Source organism: Myotis nattereri (assembly GCF_964212035.1).
Source record: "Myotis nattereri genome assembly, chromosome: 12".
Taxonomy (NCBI): domain Eukaryota; kingdom Metazoa; phylum Chordata; class Mammalia; order Chiroptera; family Vespertilionidae; genus Myotis; species Myotis nattereri.
Window position 1 is genome coordinate 81,161,086 of NC_138087.1, and position 24,654 is coordinate 81,185,739.

At 65.1% G+C, this 24,654-nt stretch overlaps 1 protein-coding gene across 2 annotated transcripts; it reads right to left on the minus strand.

Moving 5' to 3' along the window:
- Nucleotides 1-436: 436 nt before the first annotated feature.
- On the minus strand, nt 437-23,688 carry BRD3 (bromodomain containing 3). Of its 2 annotated transcripts, none has more exons than XM_081103311.1 (12): nt 23,591-23,688; nt 14,650-14,968; nt 13,780-13,917; nt 12,854-12,947; nt 11,852-12,066; nt 9,665-10,036; nt 9,108-9,236; nt 8,469-8,660; nt 7,339-7,568; nt 4,923-5,215; nt 4,673-4,798; nt 437-3,412 (listed from the first exon to the last, which is right to left on the minus strand). In XM_081103311.1, the coding sequence occupies exons 2-12, from the start codon at nt 14,860-14,862 to the stop codon at nt 3,297-3,299; spliced, it is 2,118 nt and encodes a 705-aa protein (XP_080959437.1). In that variant the 5' UTR covers nt 14,863-14,968; nt 23,591-23,688; the 3' UTR covers nt 437-3,296. The 2 variants fall into 2 exon arrangements, with proteins under 2 accessions (XP_080959437.1, XP_080959436.1); XM_081103310.1 differs by having other exon boundaries at nt 12,854-13,001.
- Nucleotides 23,689-24,654: the final 966 nt, after the last annotated feature.

Consider the following 24,654-nt stretch of genomic DNA (forward strand, 5'->3'; position numbering starts at 1 on the left):
AAGAACCTTTTCCTGGGTTGGCCAGGTCGGCCGAGTGGTGTCAGGACGCCTCCTCCATTCCCCACTGAGCCAAGTTGGGGAGGGGGGGGCGCCTCGGTGCGTGAACCCATCTGGTCTGGCGTGGTTTCGGGGGACTGTCTGCTGGGCCTGCACCTGAAGTCCTGGGAACCTCAGGAACCCCGAGTGCAGACAGAGGTGCAGGAGCGAGGACTGGAAGGTGGGGGAACCTGCACTCTAGGGGGCGGGCGTTCCAGGGGCCCCTTATCGGGGTGCCTCGCTGCAGGCTGAGGGGCGGAGTTAGGGGCGCAGCTTTGGGTGTTCCCACCAAGAGCTCCAGGCCAGGGCGCGCTGGGGGGAGTGCTCCCGCCCCGACCACCCCCACCGTCCGGAGAGCGGAGCCACCAGCCGCACAGGAAAAGGCACACACGGCACCTCCTTTTTTCTTTTTATTTTTTTTGCTTTTATTATGAAAACAAAACAAATGCCCCAGGAGAAGGGTCCATGATTACCAGAAACATCGGAGCACTTGCTACCATTTTATTCTGTGTGTGGAGGCCAGCATTGCAGCAAACAAGCTAAAACTACGTACAATGGACTCGTTTTCAGTAACTGACATTTACAGGAATATACTAGAAACGGCACTAAAAAGTTTAAGAAAAGTTACGGTAAACTCGCATGCACATCATACAGAAAAGCAACGTTTTAAATATAAAAAGGAAAACGTCGGGAAGCGTCACGCGGGGCTGCTTTCCCCAAACGACTGTGAAAGACGTGAATCCGCAAAAGAACAAACCCAAACGCAAAGGCGACGTATCTTACAGTGTGTGGCGAGCGAGGCGCCGTCCTGCCCCAGGACGCGTGCAGCCTGCCCTTGGCCCTCGAGGTCAGTCACGAGGGTGTTTGCAAAGCCATTCCCTCCGCGTGGCCAACCAGCTTAACACGCGGGTCCTTCCCCTTAGGCAGACTCAGGCCACGCACGCAGGCCCCCCCCACCCCCAAACCGCAGCCTCCCCAGCACAGAGGGACGTGACCAACACCCGCAGGTGAGCTGAGGCTGGAGGGGCCCGGACGGGAGACAGCGCTGTGCGGTCTGGACAGAGCCGGAGGGACCGCGGCACCGATGAGCCACGCGCCTCAGCAGGCACAGCGCCCGGGGAGGCCTGAGAACCCGCTGTCCCGCCCAGAGGGCTCCTTCCGCGCTCAACTCCGGGGCCAGGCGCTTCTCCCGCTAGCGGCTCCCACGGGTGACCCTTCGCTCCCCACCCCCGTGTGGGGCTGGCGCTCCACGGGAGCCCCCAGGCATCACGTGAGACCCTGCTCGCCCATCGGGCACTGGTTCCTTAGTCATAGGTTAAATATGCCACCAAAGGCCTGTTTAGAAAACACTTCGAAAAACTAGGGAAACTTTAAAAACGGCAAGTTTTAAAACCCACTTATATGTTTCCTATAAACAAAACTTAAAAGTTTAACAAGCTGGCCCAGAACTCACCAAGTGTCGGAGTCCCCAGGAGTCAGGGAAATGGAACCCCACCCCCCGCGCCCTCAGCGGAGCCACCGCGGGCCCACGGCCACGAGGGGACCCACAGCCACGAGGGCTCACGCGGGCGGGATCATGCCACGGTTCTTACAGTCGCCACCTGTTCGGGCACTGCTGACCAGCCCCACCGGCACCGGCACAGACCACACCACGGCTGCACCTCCGCACCCACACGGGAAGCGCCCCGTGGGCTGCCTGGGCGACGCCCCGTCTCAGCCATTTCTGCTGAATGGAAAAGGCTTGAGCAGGGGGCCCTGTGTAATCCTGTGGGGGGGGGCCCTCCTGGAGCCGGAGGCTGTTTGACCCCCCGAGAGCGGCTGGAAGACTGCATGGGGCAGTGGGGCGCAGCGCCTCCCCAGGAGGCCTGGAGGTGAGGGGCCCGCATCCAGGGCTGGGGGGCCGGGCGGGAAGGCCGAGCGTGCATTCCTGGCCGGAGCCACGGCGCTTGGAACCCAGGCCGGCGGTGCGGGCATCCCTGCGCTCAAAGGCCGTCCGGGAGCCTCCGGGCAACACAAAACCAGAACATAACCTTCTGTTAAACTCTGTATATTATTATTCTTTTCTTTACAATAGAAAGTTAAAAATCAAGACTTAGATTTACTATACATTTTCCCCCTCTCAGATTACAAAGTTTATATTATATAGCTGGGCTTCCCTAAACCGGGTTCTTTTAAAACAGTCCGAGGGAAACCAGGAGAGTACAAAACACCTACACGAGCCGAGGGACAGGCGAGCTGCGGCGGGGCGCCGGGCGGTCTCCGCCGTCACGTCACACACACACACAGAGCGCGGCCCGCCGCCGGAGCACCGCAGGGACTAGCACCCGGAGCGCTGGGCTCCGCAGGCCCAGAGGCCTGCATCTCTGCTGTTTTTTTTTTAATGCATTTCTTTTCTGTTTTTCTTTTCTATTTTTTAAAAAAATGACCAATGGTGTTAATAAATAAAGTATTCATATATACATGAGTGGGAGAGCGGTTCTGGAGTGTGCGGCCGCGGCAGCGCTGACGAGGTGGGGACACACATAGGGGGGACTTTCGTAGAAAATTGCTGAACCTTACAAAAGAGTCTCCTTTTTTTTTATCTTTTCTTTTTTTTTTTTTTTTTAAGTTGAGGTAAAAGTTTCAGTGTATGAAACCTGCACACGCAGCCTCTGTACCCCCACCCGGGAGCTCCTGGCGTCACAAAGGTCAGAAAACCTCCACAGCCCCTTCCACGCACGACCCTGGCCGTGCCCCCCCCAACCCCCCCAAAGCTCAGTTGGAGCCACGAGGAACCCCGCCTGGCCCAGCACCACTTCCCACGCGGGCCAACCGCCCTCGGCCCCTGCAGGAGGCGGCGGCCCTCGGACACCAGGGGGGAAGGGACGAAGCCAACAGCTTCCAGACACAGGACGGCCTTGGAGACACTGCGTGGAGGCGGTTCCCGGAACCGGGGGCCTGGGGCAGGGCTTTGCAGGGAGGGACGCTCCGATGCATCGTCCTCGTTTTCCCGCGGCCACCGGGCCAGCGTCTGCAGCTGTCGTCTCCGAGCCCTCGGACTCAGTGGCAAAGAAAAGACGTGATGCGGATGCGCACCGTCTCGTCGTCCGGGACCCACGACCTCTGACCTAGGAAAGCGACAAGGGCGGAGGCCGGACTGGGTGACAGAGAGACCTGCACAGCGTGAACGGAAGGAGTATATTGACTGTAGGAGGGGGCACTGCGGCGGTCGGCGTGGCGGCGGGCGGGGGCCGCGGGCTGAGTGGCCAGGCCCGGCCGCCTCACTCCGAGTCGCTGCTGTCCGAGCTGGACCCGCTGGAGCTGCTGCTCGCCGACTCCGAGGAGCTGCTGCTGCTGAGCCGGGAGGGCCCTCCGGGGAGCGCGGCGCCCGATTTCTCTGGGGGAGACGCAGCGGGTGAGAGGCTGTTCCCGGGCCCTGGATCGCCCCCCTCCCCGCCACGTGCTCCACCACGCCGTCACCCATCGGCGTTTGCAGCGCATCCAGCTTCACACCCACTACACACGCCACGACCCACCCACGCCTCGGCCTGGTCACGTGATGAGCGTCTACACGTGTCTGTGGAAGAGGAGGGGGCGCTAATGAGGCTGTGGGTCATGAGACGTCTGTGGGTCTGTCCTGAGACCCCTGAACACCCGGAGGGTAAGAATGTCTTGTTATCTGTAAGATCCTTTGGTCACCCCGAGTTTATACTAATGAGTGTCTGGCTGGGGCCCCCGGATTGCCACAGGATGGGGCTGGTCACCAGGAGGACCAAGCCATGCAGGAGGCGGGAACTTGGAGCCCCATCCCGTGGGGGGGGGGGTGAAGCACATGGAGCTGGGAGGGCGGCCGTCCGAGAGGGCGAGGCAGCTCCTGGTCCCCAGCCCTGGCTGTCACTCCTGGGTCACACCCTGTATCACGGCCCTGAGAGGAGGTAATGCGTTTGCCTGAGTTCTGCGAGCCGTGCAGCACGTGACCGCGTGGAGGAGGGGGTCTCGGGCACCCTCGGGTGCAGCCAGCAGGTGGGTCAGCGCTGCGGGAGGCCGGGACCGCACCTGGAGTGCGAGGCGGGCGCCCTTGTGGGCCGAGCCCCGCCCTACGGGCCTGCACTGACTCTGAGGACAGTGTCAGCCTGAACTGAATTCCCGGGTATCCAGGTGGCGTCGGAGACTGGACAACTGGCTGAGAAAACCCCACCGTCTGGTGTCGGAAGGGTGGTGAGTGAATATAGCGCAGATGGGGGACATCTGTACTACTGTCACTTAGAAGTTACTTAGGAAAAATATGCCAATAAGTAAATAAAAATAAACAAACATATACAGCTCAGAGGCAATACGACCATCCAACACCCCAGAGCGGGAAAAATGAACGCCATCTGCGACGAGGAGCCGATGGGGTGTGGGTGGGCTGAGCACCCCCACCTGCCGACACAGAGATGCTGCCCATGGGTGAGGGGCGCAGGCAGGCGCAGGAGCACCGCTCTGCCCTCCCCAGGGTGAGCCAAGGGGGCCTCCAGCCCCGAGCGGGGCGGGCGCTGGGCGGCAGCTCACAGCGAGGAAATCGGGCCTCGCGACGTGGTGGAGCCACCAAGTCAAGCCGGGTCTGCGGCCACGCCCGCCCGGTCCCCCCCCCCGCCCCCCCGCCGCCGGCCGGTACCTTTCTTGGCGGGCTTCCTGCTGCTCAGCTGCCCGCTGACATCCTGCAGCCGCCTCTCCAGCTCCTTCTTCTTTTCCTGAGCTAGCTCCTCCTTCGACCTGGCCGCCTGCTTCTTCCCGCTGGTGGCTGTGGGGAAGCCGAGGGGAGCTGTCAGGGTGGGGGAGGGGGAGGGGGAGGGACAGGGGGCTGAGGGCGGGGGGCTGGACCGCGGAGGAGGGGGGGGGCCTGCGAGGCCGGGCTCCCGACTCACAGAGCGGCCTCCTCTGCTTCTTCTGTAAACAGGACTTGACGTATCGCTCCAGCTCCCGCAGCGTGGTGGGCTTCAGGGTCTCGAAGTCGATCTCGATCTCGTCGGGGTTGGAGTCCCGGAGCGAGGGCTCCCGCGACTGGATGATGTGCACCACGCGGCCCAGCTTCTCCCCCGGCAGCCGGTTGATGTCCAGGCTCAGCTGGCGCTTCTCGTCGTAGCTCATGGGCAGGCCCTCCTCCTCCTCCTCCGAGTCGTAGGAGGCCGATGCCTGCTTGCCGCCCTTCTTCGGCTGTCTGAGGCAGGAGGCAAGGAGCGGTGTGGCGTGGCGCCCGTCCCCTTGGCCCTCCCCTCCCCTCTGTCCGGCTCCGTCCCCTCCTGGCTCTTCCAGAGGCCCCTGCCCAAGGCGAGGCCCAAGCAGAGGAGCCAGGCTGGCTGCCTGAGGCTGCGCCCGGCCGGCTGGGTTCCAGGCCTCACCCAGGAAACAACTAGCCTCAGAGCCCCACAGGCATCTCCAACTCAGCAGGTCAAACACTGACCTCTGCCTACGTCCAAATCCGCCACGAGAAGGCAGCTGAGGGGACGAGGAGTAAGAACAGGGGACAGACAGGGCATGATGCATGGTGAACCGAGACCCTAGGGCACCAACCGTTACATTAAATATAAACAGTCTAAACACACCAACGAAAAGAAAAGGACGAGCAGGTTGTATAAGAAACAAGACCTGCCCTGGCTGGTGTGGCTCAGTGGATAGAGCGTCAGCCTGCGGACTGAAGGGTCCCAGGTTCGATTCCGGTCAAGGACACATGCCAGGGTTGCGGGCTCGATCCCCAGTAGGTGGCATGCAGGGGGCAGCCTATCCATGATACTCTCTCATCATAGATGTTTCTCTCTCTCCCCTTCCCTTTCTCTCTGAAATCAATAAAAATATATTAAAAAAAAAAAAAAGACCCGACTTACATTTTAAATATAAAGACAGAAGTAGGTTCAAAGTAAAAAGGAAGGGGGAGGGGGGAATCGACCATGCGAACAGTGATCAAAGAAAAGCTACAGAAGCGAAGTTAACTTCAGACAAAGGAGACGTCACAAAAAGGAACGTCATTGGAGAAAGAGGGACGCTGCATGATGACAACAGGGCCACCTGGCCACGGGGACGTTGCCGTCCTGCAGGCATGTGCACCTGACCGCCAAGCTTCCAAAATACGGGAAGCAGAATCCAAGAGAAATACAGGAAAGCCACAGCTGGAGCTGGGGGATTAGGCTACTTCCTCTTGGCAATTAACAAATAAGTCAGCGGGAGCAGAGACCAGCCCGTCGACAACCACCTGGGTCAGCCTGACCAGGTTTCTGCCTGTTGGCTGTTGTTTGCTTTTCCCTGACTGACGGCCACTCGGCAGCGGAGAATACACACTTTCTCCTCCAGTGCACACGGACCTTCACCAACGCTGGGCCAGACAACAAGTCTTAACAACTTTGAAAGTGTTCATCACTGACCTTAATGGAATTAAACCAGAAAAATCCCCAAACATTTGGAAAATAAACACACTTCTTAAATTTGTGGGGTAGCATTTAGATGGAAATGCATAGCATTAAATATGAGAAAAGGTCTCGCCCTGGCTGGTTGGCTCAGTGCATAGAGCGTCAGCCTGCAGACTGAAGGGTCCCAGGTTGGATTCCAGTCAAAGGCACATGCCCAGGTTGCAGGCTTGTTCCTCAGTGGGGGGCGTGCAGGAGGCAGCCGATCAACGATTCTCTCTCATCATGGATGTTTCTATCTCTCCCTCTCCCTTCCTCTTGAAAGCAATAAAAAAAATACACACGTACATATAGACATATATATACACACACTAGAGGCCCCATGCACGAAATTCATGCACAGCTAGGGTTCCCTAGACCTGGCTTGCGATCAGGGCCAACCTGTCGGGTGAGCGGTGGGGCAACTGGGGGCCTGCTCACTGGCCCCGGTCCCCACCACCACCAGTTGCCTCCCTCTGTGGGGTGACTGGCAGGGCGATCGGGGACCCCCTGCTGGCACCTGCCTTGGCTGGCCTAGGGCCTGCACGCTGGGGGCAGCTCCTGCATTGAACGTCTGCCCCCTGGTGGTCAGTGCACATCATAGCGACCGCTTGTTCTGCTGTTCAGTCCATTTGCATATTAGGCTTTTATTATATAGGACATATATATATGGTCTCGTGGTGCTGGTGGTGGGGGGAAGAAAAGGTGGACGAGGGCATGGGGGGGATACAAGACAAGGACACCAACGCCCCGCCCTGAGATCCGTGTAACGGCCGAGGCTCTGAGCCACCAGGACTCGCAGCCACGGGGCCACGCGGAGCCCCACACCAACGCTCCTCCCGCCACACGCGGCCCCTAAGGCGCGAGGCCCGGGCTCCCAGGGCCAGGGCGACGGTGGGCCCACCTGCTGGCCACGGTCGTGCTGCTGGCCTTCTTGGTGGGAGGCTTCTTCTGCTGGGCCGGCTTGGAGGGAGGGGCGGCCTTGGCCTTCTTCTCGTCCTCGGACCGGGCCTTGTGCCGCTCCTTGTCCTTGTCCTTTTTCCTCCTCTCCTTCTCCTTCTTCTCCTTCTTCCTCTTTGGCTTGTTCACGGGGGCCTGAGACAGGGCGGCCAGCTGCTCGTGCACGGCCTTCAGCTGCAAAAGAGCAGGCGCTGAGCGGGCCCCGGGCACACCTGGCCACCTCGCACCGGGGGCCACACCGGCCCAGGAGCCACGGCTCTGCCCCCACTGCCCGTGCCAGCGGGCCCGTCGCCGGGCCTGTTTCCCCAGGTAACCTGCGGAAGGCATCTGTTCACAGGCGGCGCAAAGAGCAGCAAGACCAGCCTGGTGATAAAACACGCAGCCTGGGGCAGGGGCACAGTAAGGACTCGGTAAATGGTGGCTGACGGTTTTCTTATTCGTTTTTATTGTTTAGATGAGGCAGACAGAGGCTGAAACAGCTGCACAAAGGCGGTGTTCACAGCAGGTCCAGGGGTGGAAGGGTCCGGTGCCGACGCGCGCTGGCAGCGTGCTAAGCTTCTCATCCCGGCAGCCCCCGGGCACGAGGGGCGGGGGGCAGGCCACGCTCAGCCGTCTTCCCGGCAGTGTCATCTCCGAGGAGGCTCAGGTCAAAGTCAAAGGCCCACCCACTCTGCTCCTCTCCCTGCCAGAACCCCAGATGTCAGGCACCTGCCGGCTGCCTGATGCGGGGAAACAATTCACGTTTTTCTCAGTCCATCGCCAGAACAGCTCAGGCCGCCAGGAGCATTGGCCCCAACTTGAAAATGAGGAGAGTGGGGCAGGGGGCCCCGGGTCAGAGGCCAGGGCAGGGCAGCCTCATTCCCACGAGAGCCTGCACCCCGCGTGGCTGCTGCCAGAGCCTTCCTGCCAGGCCCTTCCCGGGCAGCGCGAGGCACCGGGCCCACCACAGCTCCGGAGCACTGCGGGCCAGGCTGGCAGGCAGGACGCGGGGCCTCAGAGCAGCGCTTCCTGGTCCCTGCCCCCCGGCGCTGCGGGGAAGGACCGCCGGGGCCGCTGGCAGGGCGTGAGGCTCACCTGCTCCTGCAGCTCCGCCAGCCGCGTGGCCCGCTCCTCCTCCGAGTCCGAGCTGGCCGAGTCGGAGGAGCTCTCCTCGCTGCTGCGGCTGCTCTCCGTGCCCTTGCTCACCACCGGGGCTGCGGGGGCCGGCAGCGCGGGTGCCTCTGCCGGCTCGTCCGGCATCTTGGCAAACCGCATCTCAAACACGTCCTGCGAGAGAGCAGGAGCTGCCTGAGCCCTGGACGCCCGCCCTCCCACAGCGGTTTCCTCCCACGTGCTGCCCAGGCCACCGTCCCCTCAGAGTCCACCGCCGCAGCCCCAAGGCCTCACCCCCCGCGCAGAAACTGGCCAGACCGCCGGTCAGCGAGGCTGCAGGAGCGACACCGGCCCTCTCCCGCCCCCTCGGCCGAAATGTCCTGCGCGCTGCCCCCACCCGAGTCTGTAGCTCCCGGGAGGCTGAGGGGGCTGTTGGCACCAAGTGGCAGGAAGCAGGTGGCGGCCGGCCAGCACTTGGGCCACCACGTCAATGGACACGGCTCCGGGCCTCCCACTGGATGTCCTGAGACACCGGGGTCTCCCCTAGGGCCCCACCCGGAGTTGCGGACCCCACCTCGCCCAGCGGACCGCACCTCCGACCCCCGAGAGCGCCCAGGTTACCTGCAGCTTCCTGGCCATGGCCACCACCTCATGGTCGGGCGGGTTGTACTTGTAACAGTTGGAGAACATTAACCGGATGTCGGCCGCAAAGCCCTGTGCGTCCGGGTACTCGCGGCTGTCCATCTTCTTCTGTAACAGACGGCGACGGGACGTGAGGGGCACTGCCCAGCGTCCCAGGCGCAGCCAGATGGCCCTGCTCACACGCCTACCCCCATGTGAGCCCAGAGAAGCCCCGGGCAGGAAGCCCTGCATGGGAGCTGCGGGCCAGGCTTGGGTTTCAACTCGGACCCGTTTCTGTCTGGTGAGGGCGTGGCCACAGGGAGGGCCTCCTCGCGCGCCCCCCCGCCGCCCCCCGCCCCCCGCCCCGTTACAGAAACCTGCAGCGCTCCGGGACGGGGATGGAGGAAAGTGAAGGAAACAGGAAGTGGGGATCAAGGGGCTGGAGGACAGGAAGCTGCAAGCTCAGCGCCGCCGGGCAGAGCACCCTCCCTGCGGGGGCTGCGGGCGGCCCAGGGAGCCGCATGCCCAGCCGAGGCCGCCCCGCCCGGCGCCCGCACCTTCACGGTGCTGAGGTCCATCGGGTGCTTGATGATGTCGTGGTAGTCGTGCAGCTCCAGCGCCTCGGCGTCCACGGGCTTGTAGAAGGGCCAGGCGTAGGCCGCGTGCTTCTTGGACAGCAGCTCCTTGAGGATGCTGTCGCAGTGCCGCAGGTGCTCCGACAGCCGCCCCTTCTTGCCCGCGTGCTGGGGCACCTCGCCGTCCTCCAGGTCCTTCCGGGGTGGCTTGATGGGCCGGCCGCCACTCTCCCGCCGGGCCACCACCTTGGCCTGCTTGGGGTCCGACAGCGGCGGGGGCGACTCGCTCCGGCTGGCGGTGATGGCGGACGTCGTGGGCGTGGTCGTGTCTGCTTTCCGCTTCACGCCCTTTTTCTGTGACAGCAAAACCACCAGTGAGCGCCAGGGCGAAGCCAGCTGAGACTGAGTCGTGGCAACTGCCCTGGAGCACCGACTCCCGGCCAGGCACTGAGCAAAGCCATGCCGGCTCGGCCGCGTCCATCCTCCCAGCTGCCCCCGCAATGGGGACGGAGGTTCAGGGGGCCGCGTCGCCGGCCCAAGGTCACACAGCTGGCAGTGGTGAGGCTGGACTCGGAACCTTCCCTGAGCTGCCCTCTCCCTTTGCGCCCCAGGCCCCAGCAGCTCGGCACATCTGAGCCGTGAGGGGCAGCATGCAATCCACCCGTCCCGACCAGCACCCGGGCCGGCTGCGCCAGGGGCTCCGGGTCAGGCGTGACCGAAAGGCCGCCATCGGGATCCTCACCAAGCAGGACTCAGGCTCAGGGGTGACAGAGACAGAGGGAACGTTCCAACAAGGACCTCAAAACCGACGCCCGCCAGGCCAACTGTCTGGAGCAGGAGAGGGCAAGGCATGCGGGTGGGGCGGGGACAGCAGGGCTGAGGGGAGGGTCTGGACTCCACCCTGAAGGCAGCGGGAGCCCTGAGGGCTTCTCCCCTGGGGTGGGGGCGTGATGCTGAAACACCCCGAGCCGGAGTGGGTGTGTCCGGTGAGAGCATGTGTAATGCCAGGGCAACGGGGCCCGCAGGTCTCTCTGGGCACAACAGCAGCCCTGGGGCCTCGCGGCCATGTGCCCGAGCTGGGGTGCGGTGTCCCCGAGACCACTCAGCCGGCTCCTGCATCTCAGCTCAGGCAGAGGCCACAGGCCATGAGCCACGAGCCACGCGCGCCTGGGCGGATGGCCTCATACAGGCCTGCTGTCTACAGCCACCACGGTCGCTGCCCCAGACGAGCCCGACCCCCGGCTGCCAGGGGCCCGAGCTGGCTCTCCACAAACTCCTGACGGGCACCCAGGGATGCCAAGCACGTGCGCAGGGGCCCAGGAGGCTGGTCTGGCCATGGCAAACAGGACATGCTCCAACACCAGCCAGGCGGGCAGTGGTGACCGGGCCGGGAGCCGTCCAGAAGTGCAGGCAGTGAAGGCCGGGGGGTCAGGGGGCCACGGAGGAGCATGTTACCTGCGGGGAGCCATTAACCCTCTGAGCGCCTGCTTCCTCATCTGTAAGATGGGGGAACACTGCCTGCCCCAGAGGGTCGCTGCGAGGGTCAAACCGGAGAAGATGACACATGTCAGTGCCTGGCGGCTGCTGGGAGTGAGCAGGACGGCAGCCGCCAGCCCCGACCGGCCGGAGCACCTGTGCCGAGCCCAGACTGGCCGGGCAGTCCCACGTGAAAGATTCCCAGGCGAGGGGGGAGGAAAGCGAGCAGGGAGACAAAGGGGGAGAGGTGAGCGGGGAGACGAAGGTGCAGGGGCTCACACTAAGGGGCACACGATGCAGGGGGAGGCGATCGCCCTCCCCACGCTGATGGCTGAAAATCCGAGTGTGCGCAGGGCGGGGCAGGATGGGCCGGGACCCTCCCACTCTCCTCTCGCACGCCTTCCCCACCTGGCCCCGTGCACCGCCAAGGCCTGGGTGTCAGGGCAGAGAAGCTGGGGTTCGAGTGCAGCCTGCCCTCGCCAGCCATGTGACCTGCAGCCCCCGAGCCTCGGTCGCCTCGTCTGCATCACAGGCCCGGCGAGAAACATCCAGAAGTCACGTGCACCAGACGCCCGATGCCCAACACGCACACGGCCGGTGGCCAGGGACGGCGGCAGAGTCCCCACCTGCCCGCTCCCCGCCCCCTCGCCCCCCGTCCAAATCCGGGAACCCTGAGGAACCCTGGACGCTCACCTTGATGACGGGAGGCGTGGGAGGGACCACGGGGATGATGGGCGTCGCCGGAGGCGGTGGGGCAGCAGTTGGGGGGACAGGGACTGAAGTGATGTTTGCGGTGATAGTTGGCACAGGGGTGGCAGCAATGACGGGCGTCTGGGAGACAGTGGGGGGGACGCTCTGAAAGGGGGTCGCCGGGGAGACAGAGGACACGGCCGCCACTTGCTGCGAACCTGAGGACAGGACAGGAGGTTGAGCAAGCCAGGCTCCTGGGCAGGCGGGGCAAACACTGTCCTTCCAGAAGCTTCCTGGACCATCCCCTCTGCCGGCCCGATGTCGGAGGAGCCCTGCCTCCCCAGACACGGAGGAGCCCTGCATCTTGGCCGCCTCCGTGGGTGCTCACCCAACAAGTAAGGGCCTCCCTCTCCGGCCGGGACAAGCCACGCAGCCCGGCAGGTAAGAGCCAGGCCAGCGCCTGAGAAGTGGGGGTAACCCCGACTCCATCAGGAGCCATCGGAGTGACCCGCATGGAGCTACTAGACCACCCGCAGTCCCCACCTGCAACCCGGCACGGCCAGCAGTGCTGGCGACCCGCCCGGCCTCTCTCGAGTGCTCGGCCACCTCCGGCCGCCTCTTCATTGGGACACACCTCCCTGCGGGGTTCCGGGACCAGGTGAGACCGTAGGGCTCCCCAACAGGTGGCACAGCCCCTCCCGTCAGAGAGAACACAAGGCTAAAGGGGCAACGTCCTCGGGGGGGAAGGGGGCAGCAGGGACTCCAGAAGAGGAGGCCTCGGAGCCAGGGCTGGGAGGAGTACGAGGACGTGGCAAGACTCCACTCCTCCCAGAATGCTCCAGGGCAGACAGGCCCCACCAAGGCCCCCGTGTCCCGGACGGGCCGCGGCCACGGCTGAGACCGGGCCCTGGAGTGCACGTCACCACTGCCCAGACGTCAGACGGGGAGCGGAGCCGAGTGGCCGAGGGCCTGGCCCTGGGACGGAAGGACCACCCGCACCGTTACCTGCACTCTGGGCTCCTGCAGCCGGTTTCCGGCCTTTGCCCTTCGGAGCGGGGGGTAATAATTCAACTTCCTCCTGGGGCATCTGGGCCACTTTCTGCAGAAAAATTTTCTCTAAGGCTTGGGCCATTAGCACTATGTCATCTGTGGGCTGAAGACACGGGAGAGCCGAGGTTACATGCCGGGGAAGAGGCCGCGCGCCTGCAGGACACGCTGGCCGAGCTCAGAAACATCGACTTAGAAACACAAGACCGCGGTCGCCGACATGGTCCGTGCGGTCTGAAAGGCTGGCGACCGCTGTGCTAAGAGGCCTGGCCGGGCGGCTCAGTGGGTTGGAGCTTCGCTCCCATGCACCACGGTGGCGAGTTCCACCCCAGGTCAAGGCACATGCAAGAACCAACCCATGAATGCCCAAATAAATGGAACAACAAATCCACGTCTCTCCCTTCCTCTCTCTGAGACCAGGGAGTAAAACTTGTAACGAAATTGTGGTGGGGCAGGAGGGAGGTAAAAAGAGTAAATTTTAATGTGGAAACTGTTTAAAAAAATTAAGAACCCCCAGCAGGTGTGGCTTAGTGATTGCGCACTGACCTATGAACCAGGAGGTCACAGTTCAATCCCCAGTAAGGGGTGAGCAGGAGGCAGCCGACCAATGAGTCTCTCTCACCGTTGATGTTTTACCTCTCTCCCCCTCTCCCTTCCTCTCTGAAATCAGTAAAAACGCATTTAAAAAAATAAAGCGCTTGGTCTGTGTCACCTCCTTCTGGAAGGCCTCACCCCCTCCCGCGGGGACGTGGCCCACAGTGCGTGGGGGTCACGTGTGGGGATCGGGGCCCGAGTGTGCAAAGCGCCCGGGCCAGCCCAGGTGCCCCCCAGCTGGTGGGCGGCTCATGGGGCATTCGGGGCCCACGCTGCCCGCGTCTTCTCACCTTGTTATAAATGTAACAATTTGTAAACATGGTGTTGAAGTCCTGCATACACTCGCTTGCACTCCAATAATAATTGTTTTCTAGTCTCTTCTTGATAGTCCCCATGTCCATCGGGTTTTTTATTATTTTATGATAATCCTAGGGGAGAGATTTCAGAGGGTTACTGACGGACTCAACATTGTCATCCCGCGATTCCAAGCCTTTGCCACGGGGACGGGGCTGGCCAGGGCCTGGCCCCGAGGGCAGGTGGGCGTGTGGTCTGGGGTGAGCGCTCGGCCGGCTCGGGACCTCTGGCTGACGGGGTTCTACGTGGAGGGAGGTTCTCAGAGAGGCACAGGCTGAGGCACGGAGCTGTCTCGCTGGGGATGGGCCCTAGCCCCGCCCGCATTCCAAACCTCGCTCAAGGGCCCGCAGGTGGGCAGGGCTGGCCGGGCCCAGAACCCAGCTACCAAGCGCTGACCCAGGGCGTCCCCTGAAACACAGGGTCCGCTATGTGGGTACGAGGAGGAAAGCCACCGGACGCGGGTCAGCACCTGGGCCGCTCTGAGCAACTGCCCCGGCGGCTCAGCGGAGAGCACGGGGGGGGGGGGGGGGGGGGCGCGGAGCGCACACAGGGGGGCCTTCGCTCCTGGACCCTCCTGTCACCGTGAGGCACAGGCTCTCCCTGCACCGGGGCAGCGCCCTCCCTTCCTCTGTACCCCAAGTAGCCCCTCTTCTCCTTGGCCACTAAGGGCTCTGAGCTGTCCCCCCGCTGGAGGCACGGGCCATGCCTGGCCCACCAGCACCAGCCACGTCTCGGGCACCAAGGCCGGGAGCGCAGCAGGCCCGCGAGCCGAGCCGGGGCCGGGCGGGGCGGGGCGGCGGACTCACGGGCAGGTTCAGCTTGATGGCGTCCACGGGCTGGTAGAAGGGCCAGGCGAACTGGTGCTTCCACAGCGTCTTCACCACCACGTTCTGCATGTACTGCAGCTGGTTGGTCTTGCGGCCGGGCTTGGCGGGGTTGGCGACCTCGGGCGGGGGCGGGTTCACGGGGCCCGTGGCCACCGGCATCCCCGTGGGGGCGGCCGTCGCCGTGGTGGACATCGTCCGGGGGCGTGCTCACTGGCCGTCGCAGCAGCGGCTCAGGGCGGCCCTCGCGTCCTCCCCGCGGAGGCGCGACATCCCATTTCCAGGCCCGACCAGGCAGCACCTGGGGGAGAAGGGACAGCAGAGGAAGGCGGTCACCCGGGGCCCTGCCGCCTCGCCCAGCCACCACCAGCTCCCCGCACACCGCACCGTCGTGGCAAAGCCCACGGCCCTGGTCACACCAACCTCACCTGCCACAGAACCACTCAAGGGCCTCAAGCAGGGCACAGAGACTCGGTGGCAAAAGGCCAACTGAGTACGCACCACCTGGGCAGCGCAGGGGTGGGGAGGCAGCTGCCTGTCCAGGTGGGGGCCAAGGACCCGGCCCGGCTCACTGCCCGCCGCCGGGGCCGACTCCACCGCAGTGGGCCGGGCAATCCTACAGGCCCTAAAGGATTAGGGAGCGATGGATCCACAGGCAGAGCGACGACCCCGCAGAGCCGAGCCTGCCAGGCAGATCCTCGAGCGAGCGAGGTTCCACCGTAACCGCGAGAACGGCTGTGGGTTTGTGATGGCGGCCAGGCTGTGACACTCAGTGGAACCCGGAGCTGGTGAGCACCCTGTCGGTAGCCTGCAATGGGCCATGTGGCGTGTCTGCGCCACGACTGCGGGCACGCCAGCTGAGGCTGTCCCTGCGCTGACTGCGAGACACTGGCTGGCACCCTACGCTCTGGCCCTGCCACCCCGAGCGGAAAGGGCTCACCATCCACCAGGCACTTCTCACCCGCACGCCAACCTCCCGACCACCCGGGGAGCCCGGCTCCCCTCCTCCACGGCCTCCCGGAGTGAGTGGTGCCCGCGCTCCTCGACCTCACAGCCCCGGGGCAGCGACCCGGTCTGCAGGGTGGCTCAGTGGGCAGGTCAGCCGTCTCGGCTGGTGCCAACAGTGATGAGGCTGCGCCTTCACCACCAGACAGAAAGCCCAAGCCTGGCACGCGCCCGGGTCATCAACACCTCGCTGCCCTGCGCCCAGTGCCAGCAGGTCCAGCAGGTGGGCAAACCCGAACTCGGCCAGAGTGTGACCACTTCCGGTCTCAGCGCCCCCGCCTCCTGCTGGGATCGCCATGAACCTCCGGGGGTCGGCCCTCCTCACTCAGACCCTCTGCAGGAAAGCACCGCCCACCTGGCCTGCAGGGCGCACTGGGCCCCGTGGCTCCTCTCCTGTCCTGGCTGCAGGGACGCAATGGCCACACCCTCTCACCACACCCTCGCCTCCTTCAGGCCCTCTGCTCCGCCGCCACCTCCCGCCAGGGCCTCCCCAAACCTCCCAGAGCCCCGGACATCCCGGTGCCAAGCCCAGCTCTGGGCTCCCAGTGCAGTCAGCCCCAGGTGTCTGATGGGTCCCTAGACCTGCCACACGGCCCTGGGAGCCAGGGGCCGAGAGTGACCTTGGGAACACGGGGCCCGCAGGAGGGTCCAAGGCTGCTGGCCCAGGTGCAGACCGGCCTCCTCCAAGCTCAAGGACAGACAGGCGCGGCTCACTCAGGGACACGCTTGGCCTGGCCCTCAGCCTCCCTCCCTCTTCCCACCACGGCTCCACACCTGCGGCCGAGCAGGAAGCCGGCCACGGCCACGGGACGCATCCCCGACCTGGGGGGCGCCCAGGAGCAGCACAGCGGCCGGGCAGGCAGAGGGGCCTCGGGGTGCAGCCACACACCAGCCTGGCCAGGCCCAAGGACCGGTCACCTCCAGGCATCTCCCCTGCAAGCCTGGCCTTGCCTGTCCCCTGGACGCTTCTCTAGACCGGACAGTGACGCCGCAGGTGTGGACAAGAGCAAAGGAGACCACCGGGAGGCAGGGGGACGGTGGGAACCCGGGCCCCCTCGGCCCCCACGCCCACAGTGCATGCCGGCGCCCGAGGCTGCCTTCGCTCTTTCTGCTTCATTTCTGAACAAATAGGTTTTCTTCTGAGAACGTGTTACCTTCGTGAAGAGAGAAAAGTGGAAGGCCCGGCCGGCGGGGCTCAGCGGTTGAGTGTCGGCCTAGGAACCAGGAGGTCAGGGTTCGATACCTGGTCGGGGCACAGGCCCGGGTTGTGGGCTCGATCCCCAGTGGGGGGCGTGCAGGAGGCAGCCGGTCCATTTTTCTCTCTCATCATGGATGGATGTCTCTCCCCCCTCCCCTTCCTCTCTGAAATCAATAAAGACACTTACAAAAAAAAAAAAGTGTGAAGGAATTTCTATTTTGAAAAAAATACTCAAAACACAAACCAACCAGTCCGGCCAGGATTGGGGCTCCCATGGCGCCTCGGTCAGCAGGCCGGTACCTTGGGGCGGGGTCTCCTCCTCCGAGGGCGGGGGCGCTGCCCGGGCGTGGGGACCGGCCCCGCAGCCCCGAGTGTCCCTAAAGGGGAAGCGGAGGGCATGCTCCCCAAGAAGGAGCGCTCGGCACAGCACCGCATCCGCCCTGGGGTCCTGCCGGCCACACCCGCCCCATTGGGCCTGCCCGACAGGTCCCCACAGGGCCCACCTGTCGGCGCAAAGCACGGGCACGCCACCCCACTGAGCCGCTGTCCCCCGGCCGCCCTCCCTGGGTGGGGGCTCAGGGCCTCGTTCTAAGACCAGGGAGGCCAGTGCGGCTCCCAGGAAGAAACGAGATCAGCACCCCCACCCCCGCACCTCCCCAGGGTTCAGCCCCAAACTGAGCCAGTAAAGGACAGAGACGCAGCGACGTGGAGGCCTACCACCACCAAGGCGCCCTGGCGGGTGGCTCAGTGGTTATTAGAGCGTTGGCCCTCGCACGCAAGGGTCTCGGGTTCGATTTCTGGTCAAGGGCACACGCCTAGGCTGCAGGTTCACTCCCCGGTTGGGGGCGTGGTGCGGAAGGCAACCGATTGATGTTTCTCTCTCATCTACGTTTTTCTCCTTCTCCCTCTACCTTCCCCCCTCTCTCTAAAATCAATTTTTTTAAAAATCTAGAAAATTCGACAGCAGCCGCACCGGCCCTCCTGCCATGATGCCAAGCCAGGCGGGGTTGGGGGTGGAGGGGACGAGGCCTGGAAGGTGGGCCGGGGCTGGGCCAAGAGGGCGTTCCCAGGCTGGCCCAGCCCAGAGCCAGGAGCCCTTCCTTGGGCTGGGGCTGGGGCTGGGGCTGGGGGAGGGACAGAAGCGGCTTCACCTCCACAGGAGCCTGGTCCTCAGGGGGTTCCCAGCCTGGGGACACCCGAGGGCCTGCGGGGAGGGAGAACTGGGGACCGTGCCCAGGAGGGGGAGGCGGAGGTAGGAAGAGCGCCAGGGAGCGAGCACCACCTCAGAGGAGGGCCCGGGGAGGGCGAGGGGCGGGCTGTGCTCACCTGGGCCTCCCCGCCCACCCGCCTGCTCAGATGCATAGGCTCCTGGGCGGGGCTCACTCTCTGTACCCCTGAGGGGGGCTCCCCACTGCATCACTCCAGCCCCATCTCCCTGTGCCCCCTCCTGGCCCAGCTGGTGGGGTCACGTGAGCTCCATCTTCCACGTGGAGGCTCAGAGGTGAAGGGGCAGAGCCAGGCCCTGAACGAGGAAACTCACCCCTGACCGACCCCCACTGCCACCCCCCGGAAGCCTGACCATCCTGCTGGGGCAGGAGCCGAGGCCGGGAGGGCCACTCGGAGTGTGGCCCGGGCTCCCAGACCCCAGGCGCCAGGCCAGCCTCCCAGGCACTCCGACCAGCGGCCACCCCGGAGCCTCAGCCTCAGGAAACAGGATCCGTGAGGGCAGGGCGGCGCCAGTGACAGACGGAGCCAACTGTCTCGTCCGTGGGGCCCGGGGAGGGCAGCCGGGCAGGTGAGGACCCCCCCACCCGCCACTGGGCGCCACCTCCCACCCAGGGAGCACGCCATGCCCAGCAGGAAACAGTGCCTGCACGCGGTGCCCGAGGGGCCTCTGCCCACAGCAAGGTGCCCCGACCAGGGCCCCCGCGCCCCTTGGGTTTAGATCACACCTGCCTAGCGGCCCCACGGGCACCCCTGCAGGCCCCTCCCCAAGACCAGGCCACCACTGCCCCCGCGACCCCTCGTGGGGATCAAAGGGGAATGCCTGCAGGTGAGTGGGGACGGCGTGGCCTGTGCCCACTGCCCGGAGGGAAGAGAGGACCATCCTCCCTGGCCCAGGCCGCCCGCAGAGCTCCCTAGAGGCCAGGCGGGCCCGGCCCTGTGGGCACCAAGGCTCAACGCGCCTAAGGCTGCCCCGACCCTGGAAAATTCTGGAACAAAGGTACGGCCAGGTGTGCCTGGTGCCGGTGCTGCTGGTCCTGTCAGTCACAGGAAGGGGGCGGGAGCAAGCGTGTGCTGCGCTGAGCCACCAGCACCCGGGCGGCCAGCACCGGACCTGCACCCACCGGGGCCTGAAGGCCACGGCTGCCCGCAACGAGGCCCCTGGCCCCTCACCCTCACCCTCACCCCCGCCAAGCCTAGCCGTCCCCGCACAGCCCGCCCTGCTCTCCGACCCCGACCCCCAGGGCCGCAGAGGATGAGGGGCGGACACCTGAGCTTCCAGGGCTCACGCAGACCTGGGGCCAAGGCATCGGCCACCGGCCACCTGCTCGGGTGGCGTGCACACTGGCGCCCAGGCCCAGCCTCGCCCACGACTGCCACCCAGACAGACACCTTCCCGCTCGCCGCCCCGTGCAGGTGTCGGCAACCCCGAGCTGGGGAGAGCCACGGGGCGTTCCAGACCTGCCGGAGGAAGGGGTGTCCCACGGGGTTCCAGTCCTCTGCCAGGCATCGTCCTCGGCCCCGGGCAGCGGCCCCGCCCCGACCGACGCCTCTGACCCTCTCATTCCACTGGAGATGAGAAATGCGGCCGAGAGCAGGGCCCCTGCCCGCCCCTCACTCCTGCTGCCTCGCGGGGTCAGCAGCATGATGGGCGCAGTGGGACCCAGGATGGCGCCGCCTTCGGTAAAGCAGGGTCTCTGGTAGGCAATAGCATGGCCCCGCCCCACCCTCCACCCCCACTGACAACCCCACCCAAGGGCTCAGAGGCCAGCACCCCTCCCACCACCGAAGCCGCAGCCACCAGGGCTGGGATGCTCACTACAGCCCACGTGCTGGCGTGCGGGCCACGCCGTTCCACAGGCTTTACTCGCTGTGGCCCCCTCTGCCCTCGGCTGCCTGCACGGGGCGGAGGGGGGTAGGGGGCTCCCGTCATCCCGGGCAACAGTGACGCAGTCATGTGAGTCTCCCCCCCTAAGACCTACACGTGGCGGGGTCAACCTGGAGGCAGCTGGGATGACAGGGCAGAGGGGTGCCTGCCTTATCTGGATCCGCAGCCAGCAGAGCCCGGCTCCCCGCCCAGCACTGGGCTGGCACCAGGAGTGCCCGCCAACGTCCTCAGGACAAGACACTCGCGAGCCCCCACTCTGGCCCCGCCATCACCTCCTAAACATCACCCTGGAAATGCTGCCACGCTGGCCACACGCCCAGCTCCCATGACGTGGGAGAACGCAGACTAAGGGACACCGACATGCCCCTGCCCCAGGGGACACTCCCCGGAGCTGGACAAGCACTTCCCCAAGCACCTCACTGACCCGGCCTGACGACTGTCCCCACACTGCAGGGGCTGTGGCAAGGGGGTAGGGGGCTCCCCCAAAACAGCTCCTGGCCGGCTCTAACTCGAGGCTGGAAAGACCCTAAAAAGGAGGTAAACTGGGCCCTGGCTGGTGTGCTCCGTGGTTAGAGGGCACGTACTGAGGCTGCACGTTCAATCCTGGGTCAGGGCGGTGCAGGGGGCAACCATGCGATGTGTCTCTCACACTGCTGTCTGTCTGTCTCCCCCTCTACCTTCTCCCCCAAAACCAGTAAGAACATCCTTGGGTGAGGATTCACAAAAACAACAAAGGGGAAAAAGGGGGCAGATTAGACCTGGTTCCCGCATACAACAGCTAAAAGCCGGCAGGTGGGGCACACAGCCAGGGCACTGAGCTGAGAGCCGAGGCCGTTTCGTGGTCCCTGCTCTAACACCCTGCCTGCGAGGGATCCTGACCCGTGACTCCGCCCTTAGGAGCCCGAGCTTCCCTGCCGGCAGGGGTGCAGGCCACGGGGACACCGAGGCAGCTCCAGGCGCCAGTCCCCACCTGGGCCGTGGCCAGTACCCCTGACCCAGACACCTGCTGACCTCCTGAAGCAGGGGGCAGGCGGGGTGGAGGGCACCCAGGCGGACCAGAGTCGCCAGCCCCCACCCCCCAAGCTCCCCGATGGCACAGGTGCAGCCGGCAGGGCCCTGCCCTCCGCCACAAGCCACTAGGCTTCCCTTCCAGAAAGGGTGCTGCCAGGTGGCATCACCCGCAGACGCCAGGCACCTGGGCCTGCCCGTGGGTGGAGCGGGGCTCCCGACAGGCCACCCACCACCCAAACCGCTGAACCAAGCGCTAGAACGGCCCCCAAACCAAGACACCTGCATAGCCGCCTCAGGCAAGTTCCCCGCCAAAGCTGTGTTGGGGCGAGGGGGGGCGGGCACATTATGAAATTCTGGGCAGAAAGCTTTGGCCAAAAGTAAGGGACACAGGACACCAAGGCCCACCAGCCGTGGACAGGAAGCCAGCCAGGCTGGGTGCTGGGGACCTAGGGAACCTAGGCGGGACCTGTTAGTCAACTCCACTCTGGATCCCCCCCCCCTTCTCCGTTCCCCCGTTCCCCGAGGGAATGCACGCTCTCCCCCAACAACCAGGAAGTGGCGTGCAGCTCGCCACAGTCCGCTGGCAACTCGCCAGCCCATAGGAAGGTAGGAAGCAGGGTGGAAGGTGAGCGGGGTGCCCCCCCCACACACACACACACTTTCACTTTCCGGCCACGGAGTGGAAGGCGGGAGTTGTGTTTACAAACCCCTTTATGCAAAGCTCACTTCCCAGGCGCACGTGAGCTGCCATAGAACAGCAATGATTCCAGTTCCCGGAAACAAAGTCGCCACCACCAGGTGCCTACCGTCCACCCCAGGAGCCCCTCCTCCCTGGACCCCGCGGGGGCTGCCTCTAAGCCCCAGGAGCTGTTGGGAGGCGTTTCCAGATGCCCAGGCCCAGGCATGGGGCCCCCAAGTTACCAGAAAGGTCAGAGAAATGCCCCCACCTCCCGTCCAGGCACAGTGCGTGCCCAGTCTCTCCGGATCTGTAACTACCAGCACATCAAGACCTCAAGGCCGAAAAGGGAGAACTCAGACCTTTATTTGCAAATAAAAGGCCCGCATTCAGAGCTGCAGGGAAGGTCAGGAAGGAGTCCCTAACTCCCCAGGGCTCATGTCCCCCTCCCCCAGCCCCCCCCCCCAGGGGCTCAGGCCTTCTCTGGAGTCTCCTTAAAAGCCTTTAAAAGAAGAATTCGCCCAGAAGAATGCCACACCTCGCACAGGCTCCAGGCTCCCCTCCGGCCACTCGGTGGACCCAGGAACAGAGCCCCACTTTTCAGGGAAGAGTAAGGGATAAAGAACCTTCCGACCGGCCCTCAGTGGGGAGGGGAAAAGGGGGAGCAGGGGAGGGGCAGGGCCTGGAGACAGGGAGGGGGGGGCCTCTCCAGCCTGGAGTTAGCCCACGGACACACGCACCCCCAACTCTGCAGCCCATAGCCCGGTTAACACAGGGACCGGGTGGGGGCACGTTATGAAATTCTGGACAGAAAGCTTCTGGCCAAAAATAAGGGTCGCAGGACACTCAGGGATTGGGCCCAAGGGAGAGAACTCACAAGATAAACCAGGGGACCGTCCAGGGGGTCCCCGTGCAGTGCCCCCACTTTTTATCTTTGCAAAACTACCCCTGGCCCCGAGAAAAAGGTTTCCCAAGCCCCCCCCCCCCGGGCCCTGCCCCCGCAGGAGCAACCTGTGGAGAGGGGATCGCCTTCCCCGAGCACCCAGCTTTATTCACGAGGAACATGTGGACATCGGAGGTCCGGGGCGAGCACTGCTCCCCGATGGGCTTGTAACAGGCCCACCCCCGAGGAGGGAAAGCAGCAGCGCCCGCTCCTCCCGCTCTAACTCGCCCTCGCGCGGATTAAGCGCTTTTCAGGCTGATTTCAAAACGGGAACTGCGTCTCCTCCCGGCCCGGCTGCTGCGACCCTGCAAAGGGGCTCCAACTCGGCCCTGGGCCCCTAACTCTGAGAGGGCGCTGCCCTAAGCCACGCCGCCCGCTGGCCTCTAACTCTGGGCGGCCGCGCAGAGCCGGGCTCGGGCCTGGCCTCGCCCCTCGCCCTGGCCGCGTCCACGGCCCCAACGCGAGCCTCCCGGCGGCGGCGGGGAACCGTGGCGGGCGGGGCGCGCAAAGAAAGTGGCGCCGGAGCGCCCGGCGCGGCCCGGGACGCGCCGCGCACCTTCCCCGCCGCGTCCTCCCCCGTTTCCCCTCCAAAAGATGGCGGGCAGAGGAAAGGGGGGAAAAATCCCTTCCGTGAGGCTGGGCGCACGGGAGGCCGGCTGGCGCGGGTCGTGCCAACTCCAGGCTACGCGCCCCGGCCGCGGCGACGCCTCCGAGCCCAGGACGCGGCGACGCCCCCGAGCCCGGGACGCGGCCAGCAGGGAGGGAGCGGGCGGAGGGCGAGGAGAGGGGGCCCGGGCGGCCGCCGCGCTTTGTTGCATCGTGGCCGCGCACAAAGGCGGCGGCGGCAGAGGCTGGGGCGCCCGGCTCCCCGGACGCGCCGGCGGCCTGCGCCGGGGACTCGGGGCCGCGCTGCCCGGCCCGCCCGGCCCGCTGCCGCCCGCCGCCCCGCGCGCGCAAGGAAGCAAGAGAAAGGCGTACTTGGCCTCGGCGGCTCCGGCGGCCGTCCCCTCCCGGCCCGCGCGGCCGGCTCCTCTTTGGCTCGCCGGCCCCGGCAGCATAATAGACGCGCCAGAGCCGAGCGGGGCTCATGCGCTGCGCCGCGGAGCCTGGCGGGAGTCGTAGTCCGCGGCCGGGACCGCGCCCGGGCTGCCCAGGGGAGGCGGCGGCGCGCGGACTACATGTCCCGGCCCCGCCGGCGCCGCGCCCCACCCCGCGCGCCCCCGCCCGCCACCCGCCCCGCGGACGCGGCCCGGGGGGCGCGCTGGGGCGGGGCGCCCACCCACCCCTCCGACCCCGGCGACGGGGCGGGGACCCCGGGCGGCCCTCCCTCCGGTGCAGGGGACGAGCTCCTCGGGCGAATTTCCTGGTGCCCCCGGGTGGCGTGGAAATGGCGGGAGCGCGGCCATCGCCCGCCTGCCCGCCGCCCAACGCATCCGGGGTCTCCGAGCCCGGGGTTTGGGGTCGCCCTGGAACCCGGCCGCGCACAGCCGGGGCGGCGCGCACCTGCAGGGCGCCCTTGTTTGTAAACAAACCGCGCTGCTAATTAGCCCGGCGGGGGCGCGCACGGGAGGCGAGGCGGGGCGGCGGGCGCGCGCAGGGGCGGCCCCCGCGGGGGAGGAGCTGCGCTCGGCCCCGCCCCCATCTGCCCACCTCCTCTCCCTACCCACCCCACCCGTCTTTCGTGCACCCAACGCCTGGGGGGTGGGGAGCCCAAGTACCCGAACTGGCGAGGCGTAGGAGATGTTCCCGCCTCTGCCAGGAGGCCTCTCCCTCAGCCTCAGTTTCCCCACCTGCCCAGTGAGGGCACGCATGGAATCTGAGGTCCCTAGCCTGAGATTCCAGACTCCAAAGATAAAAACAAGGACCCGGGCCCTTTTCCCGTGATTTGGAAAGATCAGCTGGTGGACACGTTTTCGGATCTTGTTTTAGGTGGTAATTACTCGGCTGCATACATAAGTACATGGTACCCAGCTATAAATTAAGGTAGCTGCATGTTGTGTATATTAGACCCCCCCCCCATAAAAACGTCAGAAACAGCACAT

Excerpts from the sequence above, each read along its gene's own strand:
- BRD3 (XM_081103310.1), bottom strand. The coding sequence starts at position 14,862 with ATGTCCACCACGGCGACGGCCGCCCCCACGGGGATGCCGGTGGCCACG. Across the intron at positions 13,918-14,649 it reads CCATCAAGCTGAACCTGCCC|GATTATCATAAAATAATAAA; the intron begins GTGAGTCCGCCG and ends TCTCTCCCCTAG. Across the intron at positions 9,237-9,664 it reads TGGACCTCAGCACCGTGAAG|AAGAAGATGGACAGCCGCGA; the intron begins GTGCGGGCGCCG and ends CGTCTGTTACAG.